The sequence below is a fragment of the Petaurus breviceps genome, unplaced genomic scaffold (genome assembly GCF_028583685.1).
Source record: "Petaurus breviceps papuanus isolate PSGF00001 unplaced genomic scaffold, PetGlider_PUasm1.0 37, whole genome shotgun sequence".
NCBI lineage: Eukaryota > Metazoa > Chordata > Mammalia > Diprotodontia > Petauridae > Petaurus > Petaurus breviceps.
In genome coordinates this window covers 89,698,182-89,711,703 of record NW_027186296.1, presented here as the reverse complement: position 1 = coordinate 89,711,703, position 13,522 = coordinate 89,698,182, and the positions used below count along the sequence as shown (strand labels likewise).

At 41.5% G+C, this 13,522-nt stretch overlaps 1 protein-coding gene across 1 annotated transcript; it reads right to left on the bottom strand.

Moving 5' to 3' along the window:
* Positions 1–2,182: 2,182 nt before the first annotated feature.
* On the bottom strand, positions 2,183–6,220 carry ADRB1 (adrenoceptor beta 1). The gene has a single exon (XM_069099020.1). It carries the CDS (start codon positions 5,946–5,948, stop codon positions 4,458–4,460), a length of 1,491 nt encoding a protein of 496 aa, XP_068955121.1. The 5' UTR covers positions 5,949–6,220; the 3' UTR covers positions 2,183–4,457.
* Between the last annotated feature and the right edge of the window lie 7,302 nt (positions 6,221–13,522).

Below are 13,522 nucleotides of genomic sequence, written 5' to 3'. Positions count from 1 at the left end.
ATCACTTGGGTAAGAATGGGAATCAGCAGACACATATACAGACCCAAGATAATTTTTTTGTATAGTTTGCTTGAAATCACTGCAACATATTACCTTGCTGTTTGTGACACAAGAGAACAAGTTTCAGAAGCTACTTTCTGTACTAAAATTGAAATAATGTAGTATGTGTGTGAAGAGAGAGGGAAAAGAATTAATTTAATTCCATTTGCTAATGTGACTGTAGTGAGACTATTTTTAGGTATAATCCAAACACTGCATGTCTTCTCCATTCTGATTAGTATAAATTTGGCTGGGATTCAAAAGAATTAGTATTTCTCAGCACATTATCCTATCAACTAAAACTACATTATTCTGAGCCAGTATGGTTAATTGGAATTTACTGGTTTTTAAGGCTTTCCCCCTCCTTATTCAGGAGAGCAAAGAGGCCCAACTTTGATCAAAAGTGCTGCTGGAAACGGACCATGGTGAATGTAGATGATCTTCATTTGAACCCTTACTTCATAGCTCTTGCTCAAATTTGGGTTCTAAGACTGTGCTGATACTTTGGGTGCAGAACTTCCGTCACTGTAATTTTACATATTACTGGGAGGAAGTCAACACATTCAACAAAAAAAGGAAATTAAAATAAGTTAGGAAAGTGTGCTTACCAAGGAAGGGCCTTCACAATAGCCACTTAGTAGTTATTAATAAAATTTCAAATTCAGAGGTGTGGACAAAAACCTAGTTGTAAACTTATTTTTCCCCCCAACACTCACATAAAGTACCACTAATAAAGGAAGTTAAGTTCACCGAAGGTTAAAGCTGAATTTTTTGTACTCTACATACATCATTGAACCCATAGTTTTCATACTGTTGGGAACATCAATATATTTTTAAAGGTTGTGATCATTACATTATAAGGAACGTTGCAGTGCTATACTTAAAACATCACTTGCAATTGTAGCATAATGTGTTACTAGACACATCATCCTCCTTTTTGATCCTTAAATTTTATATTTATAGCACACAAGAAAAGAAAATGTGCATGCTATACACAAACACACGTTTAACATGTGGACTTTCTGCATATTTGTTGTACCTTTCTACTCTGTCATATTCTCTCTTCCTTTCACTCCATTATGCAGTATCTTAACAGGGTAAACATGTTTGGTAGCCTGTCTTCCATTGTTAATCTGTGTCTGTTTTTCTTCAAGAGAAAGAGACGGACAGACACAGAGAGACACAGAGACAGAAAGAGACAAGAGTCATAAAGAGGGAGAGATACACAGAGAGAAAGAGACATAGAGGAGAGTGAGAAAAAAGATAAAAAGAATAATTTTCATGGATATTTGGAATTATTACACAGCCCTGAGCAGATATAACCATCTACTCATAAAAACCGTGAGAAACCTGTTGAACACAGACTATTTTGGGTCTTAAATAAGTATAAAATTAGCTTAAAAAATAGTATTTTCTTTGGGAAAGAGTTACCAAATTTTATTAATAAGTAATGATCATTAATTAACTACTTTTGCTTATTTGTTGTAAAAATCCAATAAACTTTCTAAGATCTCTGAGTCTCTAGATATTAAGGGCCTGTTTATACCATTTTTATTCAGGGAAATTTCTTACTTAAATGGGAAGGTTAAACTGAGTGGATCAGGAAAGCAAAGCATCTGTTTGTTGCCACAAGGTCTATGAGGCAAAATGGTTACATGACTATTAATATTCTAGACTAACAGCAGATAAGGGAGGGAATAGAACTGTTTTAAGCCTGTCTCACCAATTTTTTTTTTTAAGGACTTGTATTTACTTTGCTGTCTCGGTATTGGCGGAGACTTTTAAACTTTGTAACAGCTTCTGTGTAACTGTGGAAGTCCATGCTACTGTTCATGCGACCTATTACTGTTCACTAAGAAGTTAATTATTTATCTTAATTCAGTGTGAGTACAGGTTACTTAAATATCCCACCAAAAGAACAGTAGTCTATCCTGACTTATCATAATAGACAAAGAGACATATGAATGTTAACACTTAACATACACTAAAAGTTGATAGGTGGAATGTTGGCTAACTTATCATAAAATCATAAAAGAAAGACCTCTTAGAAGTACAAAAGTAGGAATCTTATTTTGGAGGACAATCCTTCACTGGGAGGAATTTCACAATACTTTCACTAGAAGCAAATTACAAAAATATTCTGGATTCTTTTGCATGTTACAAAACTACTAAATAAGGCCACCACCTCCCCATCTGTGTACAATCCCATAAATGCCACATAGTGTCCCAAAAATCTTAGTGCAGGAACACCTTGTATTATCCGTTAAATAAGTTTTATCTATCCATCTGAAATGTTGTTACAAAGATTGATTAGACAAATAAATGGGAAAAAAGCCACTTGAAAGGAAAATATTTTTATAAATAATCATTTGACCATGGAAGCATTTTACATTCAAAATAGCCATTAGAGAAATATACATACTGTACACTGAACTTTGTAGGCTACATATTGGAAACCCAAGAAATTGCTGATTTCTTTCAAAGCAGGTAACAAACGATTCAAAAAACATATAGTATACCCTATTTCTTTTGTGCAAAGTAGCAGTTGTTTTACTTGTTGTTCTGAAGATTGTATTTTGAAGGTAAAATTATATTCTCTACGTAATCCAAAATGTTACCTCTTAAGAAAAAGGCAAGTACAGCATATGGGAGCCTGCTGTACTAGGAATGGTTTGGAAATGCTTTTGAATCTGTCTATGAATTTTGGAGGAAAATTAGAAGCTCAGTTGGAATATAGCTTTATTTGGTCTAGACCACATTTTGCCAGCTTTTATGTCAGGAAAGACTATTATGAATAGTTGCATTGGAAATCCAATCCTTATTACAAGCAAAACAAATGCTTTTCTTTTCATTACAGATGAAAATTGTTTCCAAACCCCTACAGACACACTGTACATATCTTGATTGTGCTGCATTTGTATTTATTGCACATAGACCATTTACTTACACAGTAGTTAGTTGCACCAGAGTATAAATACTTTATAAAATACACAGGAGGAAATAGAAAGGACACACAAGTGCTAAATTAACAGCAGATTCACGTGAGCACTTGGACATACAAAAATAATAAAAAAAATCCTTATATTTAAATTTTTAGTATGGATACAATTACAGTACCATGATAAAATAGTATAAAAAGTCTTTTTTTTTTCCCAATAAAACATTAACTCAGCAACATAACAGACGAAAAAGTAGAGTTTGGATTTCAGGTTATTTTTAACTCCCTCTCCTCCCCTCATTAAAATTGTGTGTGTGTGTGTGTGTGTGTGTGTGTGTGCAAGTAATATCTTCAGTGGACTTTACAATTTCTAACACTGTGCAAAAAGGCATTTTGAACCATTCTTTTTACTTTCTTTTTCCAAATGTGCAGTAATTTTTCTTGACCCTAAGACTGTTTCCTCTCTTCAAATTGTGACAGAGTCACGTGTCACAGAGGCTCGTGCCTGGTCCTTTAAACTAATATTGATACATAAATAATCTGTTTAATATAAACATATCTTTAAAAAAAATCCCTGTGCAATATGCACAGTTTGAGGTAGGAACCCTCTCTGCCTCATCGCCATTGCCAAGATGCAGAAGGAAAGTCAGGCTGTTTGTTCTAAATAAAACTCTTTTAAAAGGTGAACATGATTTTTGCAACCTTTCCCCTCCGCTTTGTTTAAAGATGTCACCATTCAGACTCTGAAATAATAACGACAAAAATCTTTCATGGAACCAAAAAATCCCCCAAACACCCCGCCCCCCAATCCCTGTCCTAATCAAACTGTCCAGATTCATTTTCTCTTACTTTGACTGGTCCAGTTCCCCGGAATAGGATGGGAACAGCTGATCGTCTTAAAAAGTAGGATTATTAAGTGCAGCTCATGGAGAAACCAAGCTGATAATTTTTTGTCTTTTTTTTTTCTTTCTAAATCCTCTATTCTTTTCTCCGTCCCACCTGTCTACCCAACTAACACTTTCACATTCCTTGCAGAAGGATCAGAATTAGACTGGAATAGATAAAATAGGCATAGTCCCCCAATTCTCCCCAGAAGAAAAGTCCAAAGTCCCAACTCCCCCTGCCCCCAACTTTCCTTCTGTTCAATGGTCGAGTTGCTTTTGTTTGTCGTGGATGATTCAGACGAGGTATGAAGTATACACTATCACCTGCTTTCGGTCTTGAGTAAACACAGATCCTCTCTTCCCTGTGAAGACAGTTCAGGGCTGTTGGTTTTCTTCCTCTTGTACTTCCAAACCAGTTTCCTGGGTGAGGGTGTGGGGAAGAGGTGGGGAGAAAGCCCCACTCCCCATACCTTCCCGATGGCCCCCAACCTCGAAACCACCTGCCCTGTCTCCCCCGCCAGAAAGTAAAAAGAAAACACAAGCCCTGCTCCCACCTCCACCACCGCCGCCCCCTCCCCTTCCACCAGCGGCCGGTCCTATACCTTGGATTCCGAATACGAATCTTTGCTGTCCCTGTCCTCCAGGCTGGAGTCGCTGTCCCCAGTCGCCCCGCCGTTGCAGCCGGCCCAGGGCTCCAGGTAGTGAGGAGACGAGGGAAGCAGTTCTCCCTGCTCCGCATAGGCAGCAGCTGGAGACGGGGTGGCACAGCCTGCCGCGGAGCTGCCGCAGCCTCCGGCCGTGGCGGCCCCGGAGCCCCCGCGCGACAGCTCCCCGACGCTGGCATGGAGCCGCCGCTCCGCCTGCCGTGGGCAGCACAGGAGTCGCTTGAAGGCCTTGCGGAAGTCCGGGCTGCGGCAGTAGATGATGGGGTTGAAGGCCGAGTTGGCGTAGCCCAGCCAGTTGAAGAAGACGAAGAGCCAGTTGGGCACCAGGTCTCGGTGGAAGACCTTCACCACGTTGGCGAGGAAGAAGGGCAGCCAGCAGAGGGTGAACACGCCCATGATGATGCCCAGCGTCTTGAGCGCCTTCTGCTCCTTGAGGGCCACGAGGCGCGACGGCCGCCGCTTGCTGGGGCGCCCGTTGACCATCGCCGCGCGCGACGGCTGCAGCGTGGACGCGGGGTGCGGCTGGTGGGGCGCGTGGGGCTGTAGCTGCTGCGGCAGCGAGGGCGAGGGCGGCGGCCGGGGGCCGCTGTAGAAGCGCCGCTCGCAGCGGTCGATCTTCTTCACCTGCTTCTGGGCCTCTCGGAAGACGCGCAGGTAAACGAAAGCCATGATGGACAGCGGCACGTAAAAGGAGACCACCGAGGAGGCGATGGCGTACGCTCGGTTGGTGACAAAGTCGCAGCACTTGGGGTCGTTGTAGCAGAGCCGCGCTTCGTCGCCATCCGCCCGCCACCAGTGCATGAGGATCGGCAAGAAGGACACGAGTGCCGAGATGGCCCACACGGTGCACACGAGCGCCCGCGCCCGCGGTCGAGTCAGCAGGCTCTGGTAGCGGAACGGAGACGTGATGGCGATGTAACGGTCCAGGGCGATGACACACAGCGTCTCGATGCTGGCGGTGACACACAGAACGTCCACAGACGTCCAAAACTCGCAGAAGAAGGAGCCATACTCCCACCGGCCCCACACCACAATGGTGGCCCCAAAAGGCACCACAAGCAGCCCCATGACCAGGTCGGCGCTGGCCAGCGAGATGATGAAGAGGTTGGTGAGCGTCTGCAGACGCTGCGTCTTGGCGATGGCCACGATCACCAGTACGTTGCCCGCCACGATGAGAAGCACGATCAGGGCCATGAGCATGCCCATGCCTGCCGTCCACTGCTGGGACAGGACTGCGGGCGCTGGCGTCGTGGAGGTCAGCAGAGAGGAGGCAGGGGAGGCGGGCACCAGCAGCCGAGCTGCGGTTGCTGCTGCTGCCGTTGCTGCAGCTGTCGCTGCCTCTCCGCCCGCCCCGTCGGGGGCCGGTGAAGGAGAGGACAGGTTGTAGGGCTCGTAGCCTAAGCCGAGCGCACCATCTCCCATCGTGAGGAGGAAGTAACTGAAGACGTGGGGTGGGGACGGGGTAGGGCCGTGGTTAGAAGAACCCGAAGAGCCTAGGGGTGGGAGGGGACGGCGAAGGAGGTCAGGGTCAGGGCCAGGTCAAGACAGCTGTCTGTAGCGGCGCGGAGCCGGGGACATCCGAGCCGGGTGCCTTCCCCGCAGGAGCCGCGCCTGCTGCTGCCTCCCTCCTCTCCCAGGCTGCTGCTGTAGCTGCTGTCGCTGCTGAGACTTCAGCATGTTTCTGAGCGCTCTGGTCTGGCAGCTCCTGCACCCAGCACCCCACCCTAACCCACAGTTAGCTCCCCCCAACCCAGCCTCAGAGGCCTCGCGTCAGTATCCTACAGCCAATCAGGGGCCAGGGCACGCCCCTATTTTGTCCCCCACCTCCCTCCCTCGCTTTACTGCCCTCCCACGGGCAATTAAGTGACTCCCGGGAGCCTGGGGGCCCAAGAGCGCAGAACTTAGCCCCTTGAGGGGGTACTGGGGACGGTGGCTCCGGATCCTTCCCGAAAGAAACTTGTACTCCGACCCCACTACAAAGGGCTTGCTCGGTTGGGGGTGGAGGGGGCGGGGGGAGAGAGAAGAAAGGCATTTGAAAGAGAAGGGCAGTTTGGAAAGTCGGGTTGGAGGAGTTTGGCTGTATGTCTGATCCTCGAATCGGAAAACCTGGCGGAGTGCGTATAAAAAAACGTCCCCTGGTCAGATGGGACATGGCCAGCCTCAGACCTGCCAGTTCAGGGGATCAGAGAAGGGTGTTATTGGTTGGAGAGAAACTTTCAAGCAGTGCTACGTGTTACATAGGGGGGACTAACCACGCATCTGTCAGGAACACTTTCTGGGAGCTATTCTTCTAAGAAGTTATTCCAGTGCGATAGTTACATAAAAGAAGCCAAGGTTGTGCATCTAACGATGGAGACTAGTTGGAAAAACACACACACCCAAATCCCAGCTAATGAATGTGTAAGTATGATGCAAGCATGTGTGTTGATAATATAAAGAGAGGTTTAAGGAAACACAAATGTTAACGTACAAAGTAAGTGACACTTCAACAAAAAAGAACGTGTTTAATTACATTTCAAACCTTTCACACTCAATAATAACACCTGTATTTTGTTTTGTTACTCACATGATTTATTATTCTAGTTGGTTCAATACAAACAAAAAAAAAGTACTGTCAGATTGGGTTGACGTAATGAACGGAGACTTCTGATTTCTGTTTGATCAGTTGTTTTCTCCCTTGCCCGCGTTCCCAGATTCTTAAAACTCTGGGATTAGTTTTGTAAGAATGAGAAAAGAAAATATGTAAATACTCAAGAGGATTAAAATCCCAAAGCATTTAAAAAAGTATAGCAATGATTTTTGAATTGGCAAAAGAACATGTTTCAAATTAGCCAGGATATTAACTCTTCTGAAGGCATGGTTGATATTATCTTGGTATTATCACCAACACCCAAAGCAGCATAAGAAAAACAACTAACTTTATTTAACTAGGTAAAAGTAAATTTCAAAAGGCGAGGAAGAAAAACATGAATATACAATTATTTAGTCGATGTAGGCAAATATCTTTTAATTCCATGTATATATAGAAATACTGGATAATGAGCACATATGTATGTTCACATGTATGCCCGCTTTATAAAAATAAGAAATTGCACTCCTGAACTGAAATCTGGCACCTGGATGGAACCCAAATTCTTCACTAGCAGAGGAATTGGTTTTTACAACCATATTGGAGTGCTTAGCTCTACAAGCATGCAGTGCAGATGCAATAAACAATGTCTGTTAAATATTGTAAGGTCACTTCACAGACATAAAGCTTTTCCGTTTCTTCAATTCAGCCATAAAAATTGCTTCAGGCCCAAACCTGACCTACAAGAGGACACTATCAGGGAGTGATTTGTTTATTCTGCATTTGTTTAACCCTGCCCTGAGATTTACCAGCCTGCCTCGTACCAATGGCGTAACCACCCTAAGGTGACTACAAACCTGTGTCAAGCTTAAGCGCATGCCCATCTTCCTCCTTAACTTGAGAGAGTCTCAAAATAGATCAGGGCCCTGGAAAGGCTTGGAAATGGTGCTGCCCTGTGATGAGGGGGGTGGGGAGAGGTGGGGGGAGACGACGGAAAGACTGTCAATCAGTCACCATCACTGTCAAGTGTTACAGGAATAGATTCCACTGGCCTTAACTATCTCATAAGGGCAATATACTATTGATTGCATTTCTGTGAGAGATAAAGGCAGCATTTGGTTGTATGGGTGTTTAAAGGCTTAGTTGTTAACAAATTGACTCTAATTATATGCAAGAACGCCCCAAATAACAAGGAAGTATACGACCTATATATTATAAGATCCTAAATGTAAACCTCCTCCCACTCCCATTTTTAGGGAATTCTTACAGCAGGGTACTCTGATTCCCTATTTTAGAGATGTGTTAACACCATAAATATTTAAAATCAAAAAGCCCCTTACAGTATTGCTGATAGATCTTTAGACTAAAGTAATGTCACAGTCTGATGACAAATATTAGAACTTCCCAGTTGAATCTGGTAAGTTGCATTGGCTTTAAGAAACCAAAAAAGAAAAAAAAATGGGACAATTAATTAATCAATAGCCATTTTGTCCCTTTAATGTAATTATATGTTTGGCATACTTTTAAAATAAAAGCTTGTTAGGTCACCTCTAACTCCATTTCCTTCTTTTGAGAAGGAAGACTTAGCATTGCTTTGACATAACTTCTTGCCCTTAAGTATACCAGGTCAAAAGGAGAAAGTTCAACATACGCATCTAGATTGTTTTTACTTATTTCATAGGTCATGATTTCAACATTTAAAATAGTTTTTTTCTCCTCCCTGGAAGCAGTTTTTAAAAAGATCTCTATAGTACACTTCTTAGGAACATATAATCATTTGCAATATAATAATGTAGATTAATATCATCATATACATTATGTAATCATTTAGATTGTCATCTGAACACATTGTTCTAAAGGGAATATCCAATAGTACATTCTGAAAGATTGAGTCTTCCTTTGTAATGTTTGAATCCATCTTTCCTTACCATCCCCACTGTTGTTACCCCATGTCAAGCCCCTTATCATGTCATGCCTTTTAACTACTGCAGTAATTTCCTAACTAATCTCCCTGACTCCAGTCCTCCCCTCCTGTCCAATTAACACCTTTGCAGCATGACTAATCTTATTAAAATGCTGCTTTAATCATTGATTGCCTCTGTTTGAAAATGTCCAGTCCCCAAACTTCAGCCTGATCCCAACCTGATTTTCCAGGTTTAACTACTACTACTCTATAAGCTAAACTAGTTTGTCCACTGTACCCGGCCTTCACCTTAAGGTGAGATCTCATGCCTTTATCACTATTGCTCATGAAATACCCTCTGTCTTCTGGGTCCATAAAAATCCTACCTGTTCCTTGAGATCTAGCCCATATCAGGCTTGTTCCATATAGTCTGCCATTACTACCCCAGACTGAAGTCATCTCTGATTTCTCTAAACTTTTATAATTCTCATTTTGTCTAGTTCACTTGTTAATGAAAGCTTGATGTACTGGATAGAAAACTGGTTTTGGAGCCAGGAGGACTGAGTTTTAAGTTCTCCCTATACTAGCTGTGCAAGGTGCCAACCTAGAGTTCCTGTACCAATAAAATCAAGGATCTGGTCCCTCTCCTTCTATTTGTGTGTTACCTTGGAACTTATTTTCTAATTGTCTTGAACTGTTGTTTAAAGATAGTATTGTTAAATACCTTTCATGCTCTCTTCAGTTGTTTCCCCAAACAGGATTGTAAACCCTTTGTAAACACAGATTATATTTCAATTAAAATATGTGTATCTCAGTGGAATTTACTCTTGATGTCTTACATACTAGCTGTATGAGCCTGGGCAAGTCACTTAACTTCCATTTGCCTCATCTGTAAAAAAGGGACAAAATATAGGGGTGTTGTGAAGATCAAATGAGATAAAATTTGTAAAGTGCTTGGTACCTTGCTCAGCACATAGTTAAGTGCTATATGAATGTTTATTATTATTATTATGAATCAAAAATACTTGTTAGTTTGATTGAAACTGCCAAACTAATACAAGCAAAATCTGGTTTATCAATTATATTATAATTCATATTTTAATTTGTGGTGATTCTTCTTCATATTTCCATATCTTTTATTTTTTAACCATTTTTATCTAAATATTTTAAAATGTTTTAAAATCACATTTCATCATAATCTTGTAAGGGAATTTATATTGGCAACTTTTATAACGAATTAAATGGATGTATTAACTTCCTAGAGGTTCACATGAATTAAAAGAAATTTTATTACATATTACTTTGTTAGTTATTACTACTTATCTAACATTGTGCTAAACACTAGGTGCAAAGAAAGGCAGAAAGAGGCCCTGCCTTATGCTCTCCTAATGGACAACACCTAAATAAATAGGTACATAGAAGATACACAGAGAGTAGATAGAAGTTAATCTTAGGAAGAATGCTCTGACAAGTTGGGAGGACTGCTAAAGGCTTCCTCTAGAAGGTGAAGACTGATGAGACTTGGCAGAAGCCAGGGATTCTAAGAGGGGGAGCAGAGGAGGGAGAGAATTCTAGGCATGGGGGGACAGCCCATGCTAGATCAAGGAAATGGGAATTGGAGAGTCGTGTGTGAGGAATCACCATCGGGGCAATGGAGTTGGGTCTTAGAGTGTGCGGAGGGAGCCATCTCCAGTCGTCCTGATGTGTATCTGGCCACTAGATCCAGATGGATCTGGAGGAGAAAGTGAGGCTGGTGATTTTGCACAGCCCTCCCTCACTTAAATCCAATTCACTTACAAGTCATGGCACCATCTCCAATGATGTCAAGGTCCCTTTGAGAACGGACAAAACAGAGTGTGTGGAAGGGGGAGTAAAATCTAAGAAGACTGAAAAAAGTTGGAAGGGGTCAGGCTGTGAAGACCTTTAAATGACATGCAGAAGATTTTATGTTTGCTCTTATAAGCGACAGGGAGTCAGCAGTTTAGGAAGGTGACATGGATAAACCTGTGCTTTAGGAAAATCACTTTGTCAGTCGAGTAGAGGTTAGATTGGAATGGGGAGAGACATTTGACAGGGAGACTAATTAGTAGGCTATTTGCAATAATTCCAGCAAGAGGTGATGAGGACTTAAAGGAGAGTGAGAGAAGGAAACATATGAAAGAAGTTGTGAAGGGAAAAATGATGAGGTTTGGTAACAAGACTGTATATAGAGGGTAAGTCAGTATCGGGATGAGATGGGCCCAAATCTTCACAAATGACCATGACGAATGAACCTTTATTGTTTGTGTATTCATGGTACCACATGTCCTGTCAGCCTCTCACTAGAAGAACAGAAAACAGATGACTTGAGATCTAGACCAAATTAAATGTTTACAGGGCAGTGAGCAGTAATGGCACTGGTTATAACACAAGGATCTTCCAAAAACATCTTGTTCTCTTAATGTCACATATCCCTAATATCAGAAGACAGTTTCATTAACACTGTCGTTCTAGAATCTGCGTGCTTTGAAGTTCTTGCTTTGATTCATCTCTGCTTAACTTGAAGTGTAGAAAATGTGACTGTGTACCCAAGAAGATTCTGTGAATTTAGAGGTGTTCAATTCCATAAGTGTTTTATTAAGCACCTACTATGTGCTGGGCACAAGGCTAGGTCCTGGGGATACCAAGATGAAAATGGAAGCAGTCATTGCTTCTGAGGAGCTCATATTCTTTCTGCTGGGTGTGGGGAATGCTTTGTATGCAGATAAATAACTATAAAATATGTACAAAGTAAATGCCAAGTAATTGGAGGGAGGTGGAGAAGGGGAAAGTGCTAACAATGACAAACAGAATTAGAACAAATAGGATAGAGGACATTTCCAGAGTAGAACTTCAAGAGGTACATCAAAGCTGTCAACTGGGAAACAGGAACTTAAGTCTTTGTAATCTGAGCTAGGCTGGCTCTTTTAAAGCAAAGATATACTGGCATTGAGATGAAGCATAACGGCCCAAAACAGCAACATGATGCTAAGTAATCAAAGAACAGCCTGAAATTGACATCAGGAATAGATATCTTGATTTTGTTGCCACACTTGGACACAGGGCATGTAACACATTCATTACCAACATCTTTTAATATGGCAATCAATGATTAGGGCAGTTTGGAGATTTCCAAAGTCTTTTCCCTTTCCTTTTCCCTTTCCCTTTCCCTATGTTCCTTTCCTTTCATTCCTTCTTTCCTCCTCCCTCCCTTCTCCCTCCCTCCCTCCCTTCCTTCCTTCCTTCCTTCCTTCCTTCCTTCCTTCCTTCCTTCCTTCCTTCCTTCCTTCCTTCACTTTTCATTTACTAGATGCACTGGGTTAGAGCTGATAATGCTTTTAAAAATGTTTTTATAAACATCTGAATTTCTCCGGCATTTTAAAGTTTTCTAGGATTTAAATTACTAGAACCTCACATATGACCACCTACAATTTATTTAGGTAGTCATTTTCTATTCTTATATTTTTATATAGGAATTTTAATAGAGAATTTCTGGAAATAGTGCCCCTGCAAACTTTCTTTTCTTTCTTTTTTTTGGGGGGGGACTTTTTGGAGGGGGGAAGACAGGGCAATTGGGGTTAAGTGACTTGCCCAAGGTCACACGGCTAATAAGTGTTAAGTGTCTGAGGCTGGATTTGAATTCAGGTCTTCCTGACTCCAGGGCTGGCACTCTATTCACTGCGCCACCTAGCTGCCCCCTCTATGTTCTTATTAATAGTCACTTACTACTTTCTTATTTGTCCAACTCCAGATAGTTAGGACTTAGATTACCACAAGCCATTTCTAGATTAAGACATTTTAGAAAACTTATGCAAATGCTGCTCTTTTAGTATTTTCAGTTAAGAACTTATTTGATGCACATTTGATAGATAAGCTTTTGTAATCCTTCGAGGAACTTTCCTGTTTGGGTATCTGAGTGATGATGTGTTTATATATATATATATATATATATATATATATATATATATATATATTTTTTTTTTTTTTTTTAAGCAATCGGGGTTAAGTAACTTGCTCAAGGTTACACGGCCAGTTATTTCTGGGTCTGGGCCAAGTATCTGAGCCTGGATGATGTGTTAATATATTTATGAAAAAGCAACATTTTTTTTCAAGTCAGTTTTTTAGGGGCATAGGTAGCAACCTCTCTGAGAAGGTAAAGTAAGAGAATTCAAATCTGAATCACAATGAAAATTTTATCTCTAAATGCCACTAACATAACCATACATAACTATGATCTAGCTTAAAACTTTTAGTTCTCTCAATAATGAAGTTTTTGATGACTTCCAGCTATGCTAACAATAGAAAAGTCGGTATTCTTAGAATGAAGTTTTATTCTAGTCCACATAAAATAAATGTTTGCAGAAACAGAGAAGGGCTATTGCAGAAACATTCTAGGCTCTTGATCTAGATCTTGATGTGACTCCCCACTCAACCAACTCTAGTGGCTTCCTATTGCCTCTGGAATATAAATTCCTTTGTTTAGTTTTTACATTTCTACAGCCTTCA

Bases quoted from the DNA above. Each gene is read 5' to 3' on its own strand.
- ADRB1 (XM_069099020.1), bottom strand. From the start codon at position 5,948: ATGGGAGATGGTGCGCTCGGCTTAGGCTACGAGCCCTACAACCTGTCC.